The 19,341-nt window shown below is 46.4% G+C and overlaps 1 protein-coding gene across 3 annotated transcripts in view; it reads right to left on the reverse strand.

Annotated features, from left to right (window-relative positions):
• Positions 1 to 19,341, reverse strand: part of SH3PXD2A (SH3 and PX domains 2A) — a 272,105-nt gene that overhangs the window by 154,718 nt on the left and 98,046 nt on the right. For all 3 annotated transcript variants that reach the window (XM_055805638.1, XM_055805632.1, XM_055805652.1), the window contains exon 4: positions 5,747 to 5,823. In XM_055805638.1, the coding sequence (XP_055661613.1) occupies positions 5,747 to 5,823 (77 nt within the window). The remainder of the gene's footprint in view (positions 1 to 5,746; positions 5,824 to 19,341) is intronic.

A 19,341-nucleotide genomic window follows, 5' to 3' on the forward strand; every position in this document is an offset into this window, starting at 1 on the left:
GGAAACAACTCCATCGGGCTACATTACAGCTCAAAGGCTTCACGAAAACATGTACACGGGTATAAAACCACGCAGGTACTTGTAACGAAGCACTGAGTGCGTGTGTGGCATTTATGCAGACAGATTTATAAAAAACAGACGCAGAGACATGTATATGTAGAGATACACAGTGTGTGTAGGCATGTGTGTATATACTCACAAAACCATATTCACCCCACTGAACTTCATGCGTCTAAAATGGGAGACTGGTCATGCTTGTCTATCAAGTTGTATAATCGCTAGAGAAAGACCAGCACCTTCAGGGGTGCTCTGTCTGCCCCACCACGGATGTCTAGCTCTGGATGGAATGAATCACTGTTTCTCCCCGCAGCCTGTTGAGGCACTTCAGGTGCACATAGCTTTTAGATCCCTAATGTTCAGTGGGGTTAATCCCAGCTCTGCATGCAAATACACAGAGCCAGCTGACAGTACTGTATCGTTAGGACTCCCTGACTTTTCCTATGTAGCATCCTGTTCTTAATTGTTTATCTCTTTCATTAATGTTAATCATTGCCGCCAGATGTTTGGGAATGGTCATGAGTCCAGCAAGAGGGAAGGTGCAATTAAAATAGTTCATTTCTCAGAACAGAAAAGTTACTTGTTTCACCTACATGAAAACACTTTCTGCTTTGCTGAGAGCAAGTAACGCCAAGCTTGAACTCAAAAAACACTGCAGTGTGGAGGCTGGATGGCAAACACTAACCGTCAGAGGGGAGGACAAAGAGTGCACGCTGGTGCCTCAGGAGAAGAAGTGGAGAGATGTCGGAATAAGTAGAAGGCTGACAGAAGGAGGAAAGAGGGTGCAGAGTTTTGGAAGTAAGTGGGACATAGAAGGGCTTCTGGCATGGAAGGACCATAAGGCAATGGAAAGTGAGGCTCTACTCCAGATGCTGAGAGGCGTGTTGCAAATACTTAACTCTTTTTACAGCAGCTGGTCTAAATGCATCAGGATTCTGAAATGTAGATTAAAAAAAAAGACAGATAAAGTTTGAAAGTTTTTCACTTAAAACTCTTTCATTCTTGACCAGGACTATTAATTCCATGTTCAGTCAACACTAATTTAGTTGTACAATGGATAGAGAGAGAAATGGATGTGCATCTGTCTTGACAGGTTCAAGGATTAAACCTTGAACTGAAGAGACCAAGAGGGAGATCATCATGTTTTTGAAGTATGGTCTCTCAAACTGTGAACGTTACTAAAGAATGACCAACGTTCCCTGGCACTGATGTGACTTTCTCATCTAACCTTCATTTGGGCACCCAAGCCTCACTATAGAAAAGCCCATAAGCTTCTACTTATAGAGCCACCTCCAGCTGGGACAGCATAAAGGCATGTGACAAATCCAGGTAAGTCTTTATGACAATTGGACTTCACATCTTAAGAGCTTCCCTGCACAAAGATGCTTCCCTTGATTATGACCAACACAAAGATGCCAGTCTGCGACTGCTGGCCCGAGCCTTCCCAGAGGGCTGTGTAAGGAGCCAGCAGTGGTTTTGTGAACCACTGACAGGAGAGGTCTTTCTTGAAGACAGGATGGTACACACTGGACAAGCACACACCAGAGGTGTGTTTGGGAGATCAAAAGCTTAATAAGTAAAAAGCCCCTGGCAAGGGAAGGCTATGAAGTTGCTCTTTCTTTCACATTGGCAAAAGCTCCCAAACAAATTAAGAAAACCAGGTCCAATGAGCCCAGAAGACCTTAAATCACACTAAACTAATTCCAAGCCGGGAGTTAAGAGGGAAATCATCCAGAGATACCAATTCCAGTGGGCAGCACATATTTACTGGCAAAACACAGCTTGTTTGGTAACTCAGGTTACCAGTAAGGACATTCAGACCTTGCACTTTCATGTTTACAAATGAGACAAGTCCTGGAAATCTTCCTCTGAATGTCCCACTCCTCTTTTTTTCATTGAAACTTCAAAGTTTCTTATGGCCTTAGCAAAACCACTGGCCTGGTTACCTCTGTGATGGCATATTTCTAAGCTGGGACAATGCAATGAAGAACCACCCAGGTGTGAGGGGTTGGGAGGCCCATGCTGTAGGGTCCAGAGGGCTCATGCCCTGATACAGAACGTTTTGCAGACCTCCCCTTACTGCCAAGCATCCCCACAAACTCTCAGATGGCCTCTGCCTTCCTGTGCCCACTGGTGCAGAAGCCACAACACAACCAAACAGCAGAAGTCAGACCTGCTTCTCAGCCATGCAAATCACCACGCTCTGTCAGAGACAGTCTGCAAAAACAAAAGAACAAATGGCCGAACGTTTGCACCACTCATTTGCCAGGGCCCATCTGTGCTTTGTCATTCCAGGGCAGGCAAAATGGATGCAGAACCCTCTTCTGGCAAAAAAATTACCACAAACTTTACATCCGAACCTGCCTCCCTCCTCTGCTTCCTCACAAATCCCAGTGGACAAAAAGGTCTGTTGTCTCATTTATTCATTTCATTATCCCAGGTCAGATTTTCTCCATCAACTTCACCCACATAATTCCAGCATAATTCTCTAAATTTTTCAAAATTAAGCATGTTGTCTGCCTACGCATTTTAGGACTAGCACGGGACGTAAGCTTTGCACTCTTCTTTTATGGAAACAGGACTGAATTTTCCAAAATTATGCTCTTGCTCTACAGCTCTATATAATTCTCTAAAGAGTCAAAACATCCATTGGGCAAGGGAAGAAATGCAGAAACAGCTAACACTTCCAAACAGGCAGGCATAATCCTGCTCTGAAGTCACACACATGCACCGGTAGCTGCTACAGAGTATGAAACAGTAGTGTGTATTATTATTTTACTAGCAAAAAACACCAACCTGCCATCTTTTCCCTTTTTACACGAAGCAGGGGTTCATTGCATTTCATTCCAGCTTTCTAGAAGTTAGCATCAGAGCTAAGTGAGTCACTCGGGTTCCCGCTGTAGTTACAGCTGAACGGGGAGAGACTCTGTGCCTGGTTTAAGCTGGCAAAGCGGGGCTACTCTGGTTCAGACTCACCACCTAATTTTCTGTTTCCAATTCACAGCTTTCGGTCATTTCTGGTTAACTTCATATTGGGATGAGAAGATTACAGTAGGGTTATGAAGGTCATGTTCCCAAAAACCTTGTAAGTGGTGGAGGTGGCAAGAAGGCATTCCTGAATTTTAAGCCTCTGCTAAGCACCAGAAATGAAATCCTCTCCCTGCTGAAGGTCAGGAACAGAACTACTGCTGATTTCACTGGATGAAGCAGCTTTCCTTCTACAAGCTGTTTCTCTAAATTCTTTGTGCCTTTGAAGTTCAGTGTCTCATTTTCATCATTATTTTCAGTCCTGTGGACTTTCATATCCTGGACAAGGTTTGGAACAGCAATAACATAGGACAGTCATTTTCTGAATAAATGCAAATTGGATGAGCCATAAATGTTCAAAAGAAAAACTTTGAAAATGTGCAGACTTAGAATGGCTGGGAGAGGTATGAGTTGCCACTCTCTGGTCCCTCTCTTTATTTACACAGGTTGCTCACTGTATGCCCTGGCATTTAAGAATGACTGAGTATGTCCTGTGCCAGGTGAGGGTGTGACCAACTACCATCTTCATTCACTCTGTAATTAGGAAGAAGCTGTAGCAGAAGGAGAAGAAAACAGCCCATAACTGAATCTGATGACAGGCAGGACATGATAGCTACTTTACACTGTTTCTGAAGAGTGGGACTTCCCTACCATCCACACTAGACAAAAACTAATATCCAGGCATGGGTCAAATGCAGGCAATGGAAAAAAAAAAATGGGCATTGCTTTACTTCCCAGCACTGGCAAAAGCACCCACCTACCTGCAGCCCAGACTATTCAGGCACAACCAGGGTTATAAATGCTCCAACAAGATACATCCCAGGGGGATGGACGAGTTAGCCAGGGCCTTCTTAAAGACACTCCAAGCAGAAAGACACTGTGGAGGACGTAGCCCTCTTGAAGCACTCAGAGACATGAGATGTAATGCCTGCTCAAGCTTTTCAATGCCTAGCAGCCTCGCTCTCCAATGCCATCCAGATTTAAACATCTTCTACAGTGAAGTACAGAGGCAAATTAAATACAAATTACAGTAAACTGCAAATGCAATAAAGAGACATTGCATCAGGCACAAGAAACTTGGGAGTCAGAGACCACTGGAAGCTGGGATAGTGTTCTGAAGAAGTCACTACAGGTCTGTCATACTCGGTGCTGGGCACCACTGTGGCTGCTGCTGGGGACGAGAAACACTAGGCTGGGGGAAACTGGGCTAACCCAGCATGGCTGGATCTATGCTTATAAAAGCAGCACCTATCAAAAAATAGGTTAAATAAACAGCTTGGCTTTGAGGAAGCATCCGGCCATGTCTCTGAGCTGGGCAGCAGCAGCAGATCTGCCCCCATATCATCTGAACCAGAGCGAAAGCATTCTGTGATACTGTGATTCTATGGACTAAGCCAGACTTCCCCAGGACAGAACAAAGGAAGCAAGGAGGAGGGTGGCAGGGACAGTGCCGCCGTGTCAACGAACATGACGCCACAACACATCCCTCGCCCGCCCGGCGGGCCTGGGGGGTCAGGTCAGGTCTGTCTGGGGTGCAGACAATGGGGTCCCAGAGAGGCAGCTGCCCCTTGGCATAAGTCACTGCTTTCTCCACCGCGCATCTGCTGGGTGAACCCTGACACCAGCCCTCACCGCTCCCGTTGCCGGCAGTTCCTGTCTAAGGAGGGCGGCTGGGGACGCAGTGGGACCCTACGTATTTTAAAGGGAGCTGTTTGGCTGCCGGCAGGAAGACAGTGTATTAATTGTCGCACAAGAAAGCCTGATCTCATGAGATAAGACTTTAATCACAGCTTCCTTGCCCAGGGGGTGCAGATGGCATGGGTTTCACTGCACCCCCCAGCACGCCTCAGGCACTTTGGCGATCTGCTCCCAATTTTGGATGAGCAAATGTCTGACTGGAGAAGTTCTTGGGAATGTATTTTTTCCCCTCCACCTGCTCCTCTGGCTTTCTAAAAACGGAAAGAAAACGCCACGGGAAATAAGAAAGGAAGTCTGGGGTTTAAATTATGTGCTGACGTGCTCTATACCTCTACATAAACTGGGTATCCGCCTTGCTTAGAAATGACTTTTAATTTACTGTCAGAGGATTAATTATCATCAAATCATAAACTCTAAGCTAGAAAGGAAAGATTAGGTGACTTAACTTTCTTCTCAACAGAGTCATGCATTTCTGTCCTGCAATAAATTTCCAGGCTTTCACTCATCAGGAGAAGCACTCCTGGAAGCCACCAGTCCACCCCCCGTGCTGTGCCATCCGGCACTGTCCCTCATGTGGCACTGGGGGACAGACAGGCAGGGAACGGAAGAAAACGCCATCTTAGTTGTGCCTCTGCAGGCTCAACTCCTGCATTCATCAAGGGCAATGCAGAAATAAAATCCACATTTAGGGCAGCTGAGTCTTACAGCCTTTACTGAGTACGTGAGGCACCGACCCAGTGCACAGTCTGCAGGGGAAAATGCTGCGAGGAGCCTGGGAGCAAAGAGCAGCCTCTTTTCACCTGTCCTGTTAGCCTTGGTGGTGTTTGGGAAGGACCATCCTTCTTTATAACAGAGACAACACAGATAAAGCTTTTACTAGTATCCATCAGGGGAAGCCCAGTGCTGGCAGTGGCTGTGAGCCCCCCCGTCGCAGGGCTGCCAGGCGCCCCCCCAGAGGTCTTACCCTGCAGTACTCATCGATGGGCTTCAGCCTCTTCACAGCTACGTCTCGGACATGGCTCCTCCGGAACAGGATCTTGCCTGAGGAGGGAACAGATGAAAGAGGAGGGTTAGGGGCATCACCTGCCATGAGGGACAGTGCAACAGCACCCAGCAGAAAGATCAGCAGCCATCCCTGGCTCCAACCATGGCTGGTGGCAGTGCTGGTGGGAGCCCCAGTACTGGAGAGGTTCTCACAGCAGCAGCCTTGTGTGACTGCAGCCCCCCATTGCTACGAGACAGACAGGACAGCACACTCAGAGGAGGTTTGAGCAGATCAGCAGCTGCCCTCGGAGCAAACTGCACAGAAAGATGCTGCAGGGCAGGCAGCGGAGGGATGCAGGACAGTATCTATTACAGGAGCGTGCATGGCACCTCCTGCAGCTGGATGCTGCTGGTCCTAAGTTTGCACAGGAGACGCAGTGCATGGCCAACAACGACCACCGGCACAGCAGCAGGTGTGAACCCTCAGCCACTGCTGCCGAAGTCCTGCTTCTGTGAGCCATGAAAGGCTCATGGGGCAGAGGCAGTTTTCTCTGATTTCATCCTGTAGATAACACATAGTTTTGGTTCCCTTTTAGTGATGGCATTATCCTAGAAGGGACTGACACTGTGTTATGACTCCCTTCGACTTTGGGGCCACTTTGACACATCCATGCAGGCAGCACCGGGAGCATCACTGAGGTGGGTTGTGGACCCCAGCTCTGCCCCACGCCTGCCTACTCAGCTGCCCCCCACTGCAAGTGCTCCTGCCCTTGCAGGCAGACAAACCGCACAGCCAGCTCACAAGCAAATACAATGCTGTTGGTGACAGAGCCCTTATAAATCTACAGAGGGAAACCAAATAATAGAAGAAAAATAAACAAACTCTCTTTTTTTTGAAGGTAAAAAAAAAATAACCTCCTCAGTGTCCCTACTGGATGACATTTCTGCAGGCAGTTAAGATTAAATAAACGGCTGGGTTTTGTGTGAAACTGATTGTAACAAAGTTTATCAAAATAATCTAGGAGCTGAGTTTCCCCACACACAAGGATGTCATAGAATTGGTATTTTTTTTGGCTAGAAGGGATTATATCTTCATATCCTTTTTTGGTCATTTTCTTCCCTATTTCTTTTGTGCTGTATTTCTTTTAATGTAATGAGACAAGAATAAATTACACGTTCTGCTTGTGGTGGAAGAAAACAGTATCTGCCAGCATTATTTAGTCCATGAAATGTCTACGTAAAAAACCCACTGGCATATATACCACTCCCTGCTCCAAAATTCTTCTGCCAACAGGCAAATAAGATACTCATCCATGGGATAAGAAAATGGACTAGGAAATGAAATCAGATGAAAAATCTGGATGTGTGGCTTTGATTTTGTCATGATTACACAAGCTGAGAGGTTAATGAAATGACAGCCTTTAACAGCCCAGTAGCAGAGGATCTAAACCCTCCCAGACTCTGCCCCTTTTGGTTGCCTTTTCCTCCGTAGCTGCTAATCTGGAAGGTGTTAAAGCCTTTTGTTTCAGGCAGGAGAAAGTGGTTTATCTCCATCCCCAATTCTGGCAGCAGAACAGTTTGTCCTGTGAGGTAACAGCATTTCCTAGTGCCATAAATTTACCTCTCTGGGTTCCCTGTGGTTATCTCTTTGCAAAGCTGGTGCTGAGCCATCCCTGTAGGATGTGCTGCCACATGGTCACCGAGCACAGGGAAAATCTTCAATAGGTGTCTGAAATGTTCACCTGAGCTTCAGCAATTTAGTCAGAAGCTTCTGGAGAAGGGAAATGGCACTCCCGCCTGCCTGCACCAACCCTCTTCGGGCACGGCAAAGCATCACTGCTTTCCCACTTCTCTGTCTGGCAAATGGGGAGAACTACCTCCACTTCCAAAACATTTCTTATTATTTCTGACAGCCTCCAGGACCACACTGTACTTGTACTGCATCACTGCAGTAAGCTGCTTTTTCGCGGGGGAAGGAGTGTGGTGGTAGCTGTAGAGAAAAAACTAGTTCCTTTCTCAGTACTCCAGAAATGCTGGTGTGGGAGATCTTGGTCCATCTTTGTAACTTTTACAAATATACTGCAAAGAGAAAGCAATGTTTTGGAAACATTCTCACTTTCTGGCTTTCCTGTTTTCTGTTTAAACTGTGAGTTGAAAGTCAAACCAGTGACCATATAAAAACATAAAGGAACCAAAGACTTTGACACATTAAAGATCTCCCGTAAATGCAATTCAGCTTTCCTAAAAATAATAATAAAGAATGCTATATTAAACTCAGAGTAGAAAAGAGACCCCAGGACATGATGAGTCTTAATTCAGTCCTTAAATGGAAGGGGAAAATATCAGGATAACTGGGGCATTAGGATGAAGCAAAGCCCAGAAGGTGCTTTCATTTTTATCCCTTCAGAAAAAGGAAGATTGCTTTTCTGCTACTGAAAGCTGGAAAAGGCTTGATAAGGGCTGTGTGGAAGATCTGTAGCTGCTTAGCCCAGTATGGCATTCAAAACTGAGATCTGGAAAAGGCTGAGTAGTTTAGAGCCCCATGGAGTAGCAGACAACAAAGAAAAAAGCAGGAAGAAAACCAAGGACACACTGTGAGCACATCCAGTTCTGGTGGGCAGCAAGGAGGAACCCCCTCAAAAATCCTGAAGGTCTTCAGGCAGAGAAGTCTCATTGCCAGGGGTACTGGAGCAACTCTAAGGAGGGGTAACTTCCCAAATGCCCAGCTTCTCCCCTTTTCTGGGAAGACAGACTGTGCTGAAAGAGGCTCAGCCAAGGCCATCATGACCAGCCAGCAGAAACCACTGCAGATCCAGTAGGAGTTACTACTGCTTTCGCCTTCCCCCATTTCTACTAGCCTTCCTCCGAAAGCAGGGGAGGTCCCGTGGGGCTGGGAAGGAAGGTAACCCAGGACAGCCACGCTGTACACCCTTTACACTCTCCAAGCGGGTGCACTGGACACAGATCCTGTTAATGGAAAGCTCTGCAAATGAGGTAGGTACTTGGGGTGGCCATAAAAAACCAAAGAGCAGGCAGACAGCCGAGCCATTGGGGCACGTCAGCACCAGCGAAGAGCCCTTAGGAAGGCAGTGGCAAGGAGCATTTCACCCACTACTGATGTGAAGCAGGGAAGTCCCAGGGTGGCTGGTAAATGCAGAACAGCCCAGGCAATTTCCTCGTGAGGGTGGAGTAGCGGTTTGTGTGCCGTGTGGCTTTTCCTCTGGGTAGTTTCCACATCCCTAAGGAAGGGACCTACTTCTACGCAAGTACATACAGTGGGCTGCTTCCTCTCTCCTGCATTTTACTGCAGCTCTTTAAAGCCTCCGCAGGCACTATACCCATTTTACAGGAAAACGAGCGGCTTTTAACCAAGCTGCAGCCCAGCTAGGAAGTGAACGGGAAGTCTGTCTCAGACTCGAATGGGAAGCTATAGGCTACGTGGGATGGAGCTGCCTCATTCAAACATTTCATTCACCGATGCACCAGGCTCGGACCAGGCCAGGGGAGATCTGGCACATGTTAGGAAGGGCTCCAAGGACTGCAGCACTGGGAAAGAGAGACGTGGGAAAGACACAGGGCTCCAGCCCTGCTGCTAATGCAGGATAACAATATTTATTTTTATCCTTTTTGCTTTAAAGAAAATATTATTCCTAGGAAATTAATGTGGATAAGAGGCAAAGTATCAGGTTTAGCATTGTAGGGGACATCTTAAGTCATCCCTTCATCTCTCTGTATACATATAGATGTAGTCTTTAATTCCACGACCACACACCTCTTCTCTCACAGGACCTCAGTTTCCTCCTGTATATACAGTGGGTGCACAAAGTGGGAAGAATAAAGCTATGCAGGAGACTGTCCATCTGGCAGCTGCTGATTCTGCAAGCTTAAAGGTATCCTGTAAATATCACCTTGTTCCTGTGTAACTTCATACTTTACAGTAGCATAGGTTTTAACAAGCACCACGGACTCCGAGAACAAACAGGTTTAAAAGCATCCCAACACTCTTGTCCCTCCATTAGCCTACAGGTCTCTGCTGAACACACCAGAAGGGTCCACAGCCTAATGTTTTTTAATGGTCAGTGGTGTGGTTTGTGCCGGGAAGAAGCCCAGCTCCTGGTGGGCTTGGTGCCACTGTGAAGCACAGTCTGAAGGCAGGACAGCACCGGGCAGAGAGGCACAAGAAATCCCTGAGGGGATGCCTAGCAGGACAATCCAGTCTATCCTCTTCAAGGGAGGGGGACATATGCCCCTACGATCACAGCAGATGTCAGCTGTCACAGCAGCTATGGCCTTAGACTGGTGATTCGTAAGCTCTAAGACGGCCTCTAAACCAAAGCTCCTAATCACACCTTTCACTGCTAAGGAGAGGTGCTGCATATCTAGGCCTCGAGACCTTGAGATGTTTTTGTCATCTTCCCACCACTGTGCCAGCGGCTCAGCCCCAAACTGCCAGCTTTGCTGCTCTTTGGGGCCAGGCAGTGAGTGGGAGCTGCGGCAGGGCAACAGGGAGGCAGGGAAATTCCTGGTTAGCTCCTTTCCAAATCCACCACAGAACAGATCCACCTCTTGCTTTTACTCTCCGATTGCTGAGCTTGAGTCTCCTTTCAAGGGACATTTGGGTGACGGACTGGTCTAAGGACACCAAGGTGTTTCACGCAAAGCCCATCTGTCAGAGGTTAGGAAGAGCCCAAACCCACTGTCAGAGGGACGATGGACAAATGCATATCCACGTTTAATCTTCTACTTCAAGCGCCGTCACCACACTTCAGAGGGCAGTAAGTGAAGCAAGCCATATGATAAATATTCAACAGCAGACAGCCTGAAGACTAATGAGTGCATTAAAAATACTGTGATGTCTCATCTGATTTATGTTTAAAAGAGACTTGTGCTGCCTCCAACTACAGAAGCTCCAGCTGGAGAGGCTGTCAGTCAGCTGTCCCCCAGGAGCAGGGAAGAGCTCCTGTTCCCGGCTCTTCATGTTCTTGTTACTGTGCTGTTGGTTCTCTACTCTGTTTACCCGAGAACCTGGGAGGTACCAGGTCTGTATATATATTGCCAAGGTGTTCAACTTCAGATCAACTTCTCAGAGACAGTCTGCTTATGAGATGAGGTCAGACCCTTTTTGCAGTTAAGACTGGGGTTGCATCGGTAAAAAAAAGAGTAAAGAATTTAGCCCTCACAGTTACAGGGTCAAGCAGCTTCCTCCAGTGTAACTAAAACCATTTTACTGCTCAGGTATTTTTATGAAGGCTTCTACTTGTACACATAGCTGTTATTATTTTTATAAATAATATGCTGAAGAAGCACATACATGCAATCAGCTATGACACAAATAGCCCTCAACCCATTTTATCCGTGACATCCACCTCAGGGTCCTGCTCAAAACTCTCAGGCACCTGTCACACAATGTAACTCCCAAACGAAGCATTCAAATATTCACTGCCACCTTGCAATGTAAAATAGGTAATTCAACAGCACAACACTACGGGACAGAAGAATTTTATGTTTCTCATGGAAGTAAGTGTGATTGTCAACCAGATGGCAATCTGACAGTGGCCAAAAGAGAGGTGTGTTCCTTACAAAATAATGTCTTATTTTTACATGGGGATCCCAGTTTCCATGGATTGTTTCACCCATGATTTCCTGGAGTCAGAAAACCAGTGCCAGGGTCCTAACACTGATGGCATTTGCTCCTGACAAAGGGGAGGGAAATGATTCATAGTGTTTCCACCGGTGGGAGGGGGAAGGACTTTTTTAATAAGTAGAAACTCGTGACAGAGTCAGAACTGCTGCCTGAACTTGGCTGCCAAAGAGCCTCAGTTGATAAAGGCCTTTGCTAATCAGCAGGAATTACTATGAAAGCTGACAAATGGTGATGGAGACAGATGGGGCAGCCAGGAAAGCCAACTCAAGCAATAACAATATTGCCCAGAGATATGGGGGATGGTGGGGAGGGTGTCCTGCACTTGGATCCTGTTGTTAATGTGCATAAGTTGCCGTGTTAAAGAAAATCACTGAGAAGCAATAAAGCATGGGAAATAACACGGCTTGTACAAAAGAAAATCACCAGGAAGACAAATCTTCCTCCATTAAAACTGATAAGCAGAATATGCCCTTATGTGAATAGTTACAAGGGGAAAACAAAGACAGGCAAGAGGTGAAGCTGGATTCCCCAGCAGCAAAGAGCTCCTAACTCGGAACCTGGCTGCTTTTCACCATCTGTAGGGGTGGCTACTAACCTCCAGGGACAAGAGCTCTAGAACAGCTTTGCTAGGACAGACTTCGGGAATTCAAGCACCAGGCACAGCCTGAAGAAGGAGAAACGCCATGAGCACTGATGTTGAAATTCAGGAGTGACAGATGGGGACTATGGGGTGCAAATCTCAAGCTAACAGCTCTGTTACTGTTTGTACAGTGTTTTGCAGAAGCCAAGAGCTACTTCATGTTGCTCTGTGTCCTGCTGCTACCACCCAAACAACCCATTGCTCCTGTAATCTCCTCCTCAGCTGTCACAGCTGCAAAACTCCCACCTCTCCAAAGCAAGGCAGGAATCATGGTGCAGGCAAATTATGCAGTGTTTGGTCTGGAAAGGGCACGTGAAAATGCTACAAAATTATCCTTTCAATTTTCTTACTGTGGGGCGGCTCTCTGTGTATTGGTCTGTGTGTACCAGCAAACTTGAAGAGATCCATCACTTTGCGTAAACCAAGTTTACCACCAGAGTACAGCAAAGTAAAGCACCTACCCCACGCAAGAGGATCTCAGTGTGAGCACAAGCGCCCATATCCCTCGAAATAGAACTTCCCAGTCTGTGAGTAGTTGCAAAATGTTGGGAGTGTTGATGCAGTGACTAAAGTTTTAAATTTCTGCAGTGAAACCAGTGCCTCCTCCAAATACATGGCTCAGCTTCACCAAGGGGGAAAGTGAACTCCTTTCTAATTACTGGTTGCAAGTGCTACATTAGCCTGCAAAAGCCAACTGCTTTTAATTGCTGAAAGCAGTCAGTTCGTCCGAGGGGAGAGGGAGAATGGTATTCATACCTGCAGCCAGCAACACTGGCAATTGGCACACCCTCACCCGGAGAAACCAACCTGACGATAATTCTGAGTCCCAGAAACAAGGAGCCAAAAGAAGGTCACATTTTCAAAACATCTGAGAAAAACTGCCTTAGGAAACAGCACAGCTTCCTCACACAGAGGATGCAGGAGCGTCCCTCTCTTTACACACAGTCCTGGCTACGCTGGAAGCAAATGACACAGAAAAACAGGAAAGCCTATGCAGATCCAAAGCCTATGCATACTCCTCCCCTAAGGTAAGAATCTGAACACTTACACACCCACTGCATCCTGCATTTTGTTGAACATCCTCCAAAAAGATCTGTTTCCAAATTTCCAGGACCAAGTCATCCAACATGCGGAAACATCAGGGCTTAAGTAACAATCAAACTATCTACACCCTACACCAAACCAATCACAGAAATGTCAACTACTACTTCTCATTACTGAAACGCTTGGTTTTCTTCCTGTTACCAGCTGATGCCAGTGTCCTGCTTCCACCTAGGTAGTTAGTACCTCCTAACCTGTAATCTCCAAATCACTAGTGGTCCATAGACAGCCTGCAGAGCTGTGTTCAAGAGTAACTTTCACTCCCTAGCCATTGTGGGAATGATACGGATCGCTATACTTTGGTCCAACAAGTTTGGGAACCAGCAGCCCCTGTTTGTATTACATACTTGGTGGTGAACACGTTTCTATCATCTGAGCTACTCCAGCTCCTGACCCCCGAGTGGGAAAGGCAAGAGCCTCTCAAATGCCTTTGTGCCACCTTAACCATGAAAAGTGCTCTTCCAGAAGGGCAAGACCATGCCCCTGTAGCTATGCTAACTAAACTCTTCCTCTGTTCTTTCCAAAAATACACGAAGTACCACCTTGCTCACTGGGGTCTGCTCAAGTCAATAGAAGTCTTTCTGCTGACACTCGGTGGCATCGACTCTCAGGGAAAGACCATATGGTCACACTTCAATCTTTTAAGGCAGGAGCTGCCACAAATTAAGCCTATTAAAACATTTGTACTGTCTCACAAGGTCTTGTGAGACTTGTCACGAATGCACACACTGGCGTGACACTAAGCCCAAGACACTACCTCACAGACACTGGGCCAGCACCAGTCTTACCAACAGGCAGCCTTTGAGCTACATCCATGAGGGTCGAAGACCTTGCAGCAAGGTCAGTGGAGGCAGATGGATGTGCACCACATCCTTGCCAAACTACACTGGAAAACCTAGCCACATCCTTTGGTATGACTGGCAACAACACTGCTTAGGAGACTCCACCCTTAAGCTGGTTGAGAACTGGAGCTGTGAATAAAATAATATTTGCACTCACACCATGCAGATCAAAGTTATTATTACTAAGAGGTAGAACATGCAATAACACGGTGCTGTGGCATATACTCTTACAGGAACATTGCAGGTAGAAATTGAGGGGTAGGGATGCAAAGGTGGCTTCACAAGGTCACAAAATGAGCACATGCTAATGAAAGCAAAAAAGCCAGTCCCTAGATCCCTCTGGTGATGGCATGCAGAATGAAAATACACCTACCTTGGCATCTGGGGCCAGAAAATCTTTCTGTTCAAACATTTATTCTAATCATAAACAAATCCTCAATTTCTGCCACAAATGAGGCAAAATTCTCTCCTGTGGAAGACACGAAGTTAGCTGCTGCCAGGTATACATGTCCTACACTACAGGAGATAAAATTCAGCAGTCAGATTGGCACCGACAGTGCTCCTCAGAGCAGTTGTGGTATTTGGAAGGCACCAATTAACACAGAAATTAAACAAACAAACAACTTGCCGGCAAACATACCTAGGTGTCTGTGCTTGTCAGAGGCTGGAACTCACCAGCTGGGGTTTCAGAGAGCAGTGTTCAGAAACAAAATCCCCTGTGCTTTGCAAAACAGAGCACTGTTCTCTTTTTCCAAATGGAAGTACTCTCCTGCAGTCCTCTAAGTGAAACCCTGACTAGTTTTAAGCTGAATTTTCAGTAGACAACAACTGGCACAGAAGTACTGTTGAACAACAATCAGACCAAAACTGGCCAGCCTCTGAGTCAGGAAGCTCATCTGCAGCGCAAGACACCATCTCAAGCCACAGGCATCACTCCCTGGTTCCACGACTTTTTAGCATGTCTTACCTTTCTGTGTCATTATGACATTTTTTGGGATTTCCCCTCTGCCTGCTCTGATCCCTGATAAAGCTACTGTTGATCTCAAAGGCTCAGGAGCACGTGCTTTAAGCCAGGGATGCCAGATTCCTGTGTGTTAACAGGAGAAGAGAGCAGGGCACTTTTACTTCCAGCACACGCTGAGGGTCTGACTGGTACAGTCACGTTTGCACTTCCCTGCGCTGATTCTGAAGACAGACCTGCACCGCTTCCCCTGCCTCCTCTGACCTTGCAGTGCAATAACCAAGCTGGGATGTACAATCTGCCCACATGTACTTGGTCTGGATGAGATGGAGTTTATTTTCCCTATGGCAGCTCTGATAGTGCTGTGCTTTCTATTGGTAGCTAGAAAGGCAGTGATAACGCACCAGTGTTTTGGCACCTACTGAGCAGTGCTCACACAGCATCAAGGCTGCCCCTCCAACATCACCCCCGCCTCTCACCAGCAGTCTGGGGGTGGGAAAGATCTTGGGAGGGGACAGAGCCAGGACAGCTGACCCAAAGTGACCAAAAGGATATTCCATACCATATGGTGTCTGCTCATCAATAAGAGCTAAGAGAAAGGAGGAGGAAGCAGTGGCATTCGTTATTTATGATGTTTGTCTTCCGGAGCCACCACTACCACGGTACTGAAGCCCTGCTTCCCAGAAAGTGTCCGGGTATCACCTGCTGATGAGAAGCAGAGAATACATCTTTTGTTTTCCTTTGCTTCCATGCACAACCTTTGCTTTTGCTTTATTAAATTGCCTTTATCTTGACTCACAAGTTTTTTTCCATCTTAATTTCTCCCCTTTATCCTGCTGAGGAGGGGAGTGACAAAAGCAGCTTGGTGGGCACCTGGCGTTCAGCCAAGGTCAACCCACCACACCACATTGCCTGACAAAACAGCCTTTGGGTCAGGTCTGGGGCCAGGCCACTCAACAACAGCACCTCCTTTTTAACTCTTGACCATGAAGCCACTCCTGTTGCCCCTGCCCAGCTACTGGATGCTCGGCTAACCCACTCCTTTGGCAGGCAGTGGACACAGTGAACCATGGGCACATCCAGCCTACACCATGAGCCGATGTCCAGTCACTCAGCCTCTTGGGGACAGCAAGGCTGCTCAGATTGCTCCACCTCAACTGCACAACTAAAAGCACTCACATCAGCAGTTACCATGGCTCAGCTGATGCACAGGAACACAGAAATTATTTTATAATTACTTATCAGATAATCAGCCTCCTTCACACCCGGCTCCTCAGTGTGTGAGCTCTTCAGCCATTTCCAGCTCATACCACTTCAGCCAAACTATGCTCACATGCAACTTGGCACCAGCAGTGCCTGATGATGCCAGAAGACAGCTGAGGACAATCTCCCTGAAACATTCCTCTTGGTTTGGTTCCTCCACATGCAAATAAATGCAGCGTTAAGGGTGTGAGAGCACGCCCGAGGGCAGAACTGCTGCCCTGGAACTCAGGGTGGAGGATGCTGATCATCCCCAGCTTTCCAGGACCACCTTCCCCTGGGTTCAGCAAGGTACCTATGTCTGATCAAAGGAGGAAACCGCACTGTCAGATGTCAACAGCTTCACCCACTGCAGAATAACAAGCCTCTTTCAGGGATTAATGCTCTAAGGAATTACTTGCCCCATGAAAGGAAAAGTGCTTTCAGCCAAGGTGACAGCAGGACCCTAGGACTATGCACGCCTTAGTTTCCCTTTCACAGTTAATACAGCCTTTTCATTTCCCAGGGAGAAGAAAAAAAGGTGGACTGGAAACTAATGTTTTGCTATTTTTTATTTTTAATAAGGATCGCTGGGCCAGCAGCATAAAAACATGAAAATAACCCCAACTTTATTGCTAAATTAAAGAAAAAACAGTAACAGGCACAGGAATCTGAATTAGGAATGTGAGCTGATAATTACCCTTTCGGGCCCTGATTAATTGCATTTGAAGCCACGGAGAGACTGAGCAGCCAAACGCGACTGGCTGCTAACAAAATCCACATCACCAAACAAACTGGTCTTTCTCTCCCTGTGCCACCACACAGGAATGGCAGCTCCCCAAATGCTGTTTGCCTTTGTGTCCTGGTGTGTAGCGCTACGCGGGGCTGGCCAGAGGTACAAAGTCCCACTATTGGGTACCTCAGCTAACCCCTCTAAGGTGGTCCAGCCTGCAGACTTGTGGTCTCCAAGCAGAAGGTCAAGCACAGACAGACGCCATCTCCTCCACTTCTAGATGGAGGATCACCATCTATGGGTTTAGCTGCTACAATTCAAGAATGCAGCTTCACTGGTAGTTATAACACACGAAAAAAGGACAGAAGATTTAGTCAACGTTGAGATTTAGCCCACTTTGTTGCAGCGATATAGGAATGTTGTATTTGGTTGGGACTCAGACCTCTGTAGTCTAGGTCCCTGACTACAAGAGTGGCCAGTAAAAGTCAGGCAAGAAATTAAAGAACAGGACTCAAGTAATGGGATCCTTCTCCTGATACACACTCCCCATTCCTGTACGTCAGTGGTTAGACTTTTTCAGAATTAGAAAATATTTTTTTCCAACCAGTGCTGGCTCCATCCTACAGAAACTGCTCTAGTACATTTTTGAACCCACAGATATTGTGGTCCCTATAGAGTCCTCTGGAAATTAATTTCAAAATTTAATCACACAGCATGTGATTACACACTTCCTTTTGTTCATTTTAAGCTTGCTTTCCAAATTTCACAGGCTGCACCTGGTTTTTGCATACTGAGAAGTAAAAGTAATTGTGTCCCCTTCACTCTCTCAAATTCTTTGTGATTCCACAAATTTCTACTCTATCCCATCATCTTTGTTCCAGACTGAAGACTTCATCTATTTATTCCCTCCACACAGAAGCCAATTCCCTCTAATCACTCCTTGTCATCCCTCACAGCACTTTACTTTGCCATGTACCTTTCTGAGAGGCAATGACCAGACCTGCACACAGTATTCATTATGTGGGGAAATCGTGGATTTCCACAGTTGAGGCTCTGGGTTTTGTTCCCCGTTCTTTGCCTAACTTTTTCTAACACCACCTTTGGCTTTCTGACTGCTGCTGACTCTTGAGCTGCAGTTTTCATGGGAACAGCCTCAGAACTACTGAAATCTCCTTCCTAGATTGCGACGGTCCTTTCCCCCCCCCCCCCCCCCCCCCCCAGCATTGCTTTGCACTTACCAATACGAAACTGCCTTTTTACCATCAGTATCATGAGACCCTCCTCCAACTTTTTGCAGTCAGCTCCAAATCTGAGTATCCTAAGTAAATTTTGTGATCAGCTAAGTTACATCACTTTGGCAGATGCTGGGTTGAACAGGTCCCTCAAGAATCCTTGCTGGTAAAATCATGTTTCTATTTGGATATGAAGTTTTGAGTCTCCAGCCCCAGAGGATGCATTGTTTTAAACTGTGTGTCCATTTGCACCTATTGCCTTTCAATCCCCTATTTTAAAAACCTTCCTATCCCATTTTTAATTTCAAATGTCAGAAACTGAGGATTATTGTTGATGTCCACAAATGCCAAAGCATCCATCCTTAAATGAAGGCTCCAACCTGGCAGAAAATAAGCTTACAGCCTATGTCAGTCACACATCAAATAACAAGAATGGCTGTTAATATAATTATCTTCTTATTGCTATTTTGGGAGGCACAGTAGGTTTTGATGGAGCTTGTAGTAATAGGATCTCTTATGCCATAATTTACGAGCACGTCTGTCTTGAACAATTTTCCACATGGGAAATTAATCACATTCTGCCTAATGGGAGGAAAAATATCCCTTTGCAGTTTGAATTGGATTTGCCATGGTCAATTGCACGTGGGATTCTTCTTTATCCCTACTCATAATCTGAGGTGTAATGTTGCTGTCCAAATTTCACTGTGTTAGACTCCAAAGATGGAGATTATTTCACTGACAGGTGATACTTTTATGCAATGACCACAATGAAATAAGTCAAATATACGAGCATGGCACAGCCACAAATTTATATTGTTGCATATGCCAGGTACTGTAGATAATTACTGCAGAAACCATCCCCCAGTAAATTTCAATTGCAGCTTTTGTATAGTCCAAGCATATTCTGGTGTTACTTCTGTGAAAAAGAAATATTCAGGCCAGCTTTAGGAAGCAGGCGACACATCTCTCCCCACCAGTGGACCTACACAGATCACCTGGAGCCAGATCAGGATGAAATGACTGACCTGGCTTGGCTCAGGACTTGCTGACACAGCTCAAGCCACCAATTCATGGACCCATGTTCTGATTTGAAGGTGTGAAACAAGTTCCTGGGCAACACAACTACCTAAAACGTTCACGATCCTCCCTCGGATACATACCTGTATTTTGGTGGTGCAACAGG

This window comes from Falco peregrinus, chromosome 1 (genome assembly GCF_023634155.1).
Source record: "Falco peregrinus isolate bFalPer1 chromosome 1, bFalPer1.pri, whole genome shotgun sequence".
NCBI classification, from domain to species: domain Eukaryota; kingdom Metazoa; phylum Chordata; class Aves; order Falconiformes; family Falconidae; genus Falco; species Falco peregrinus.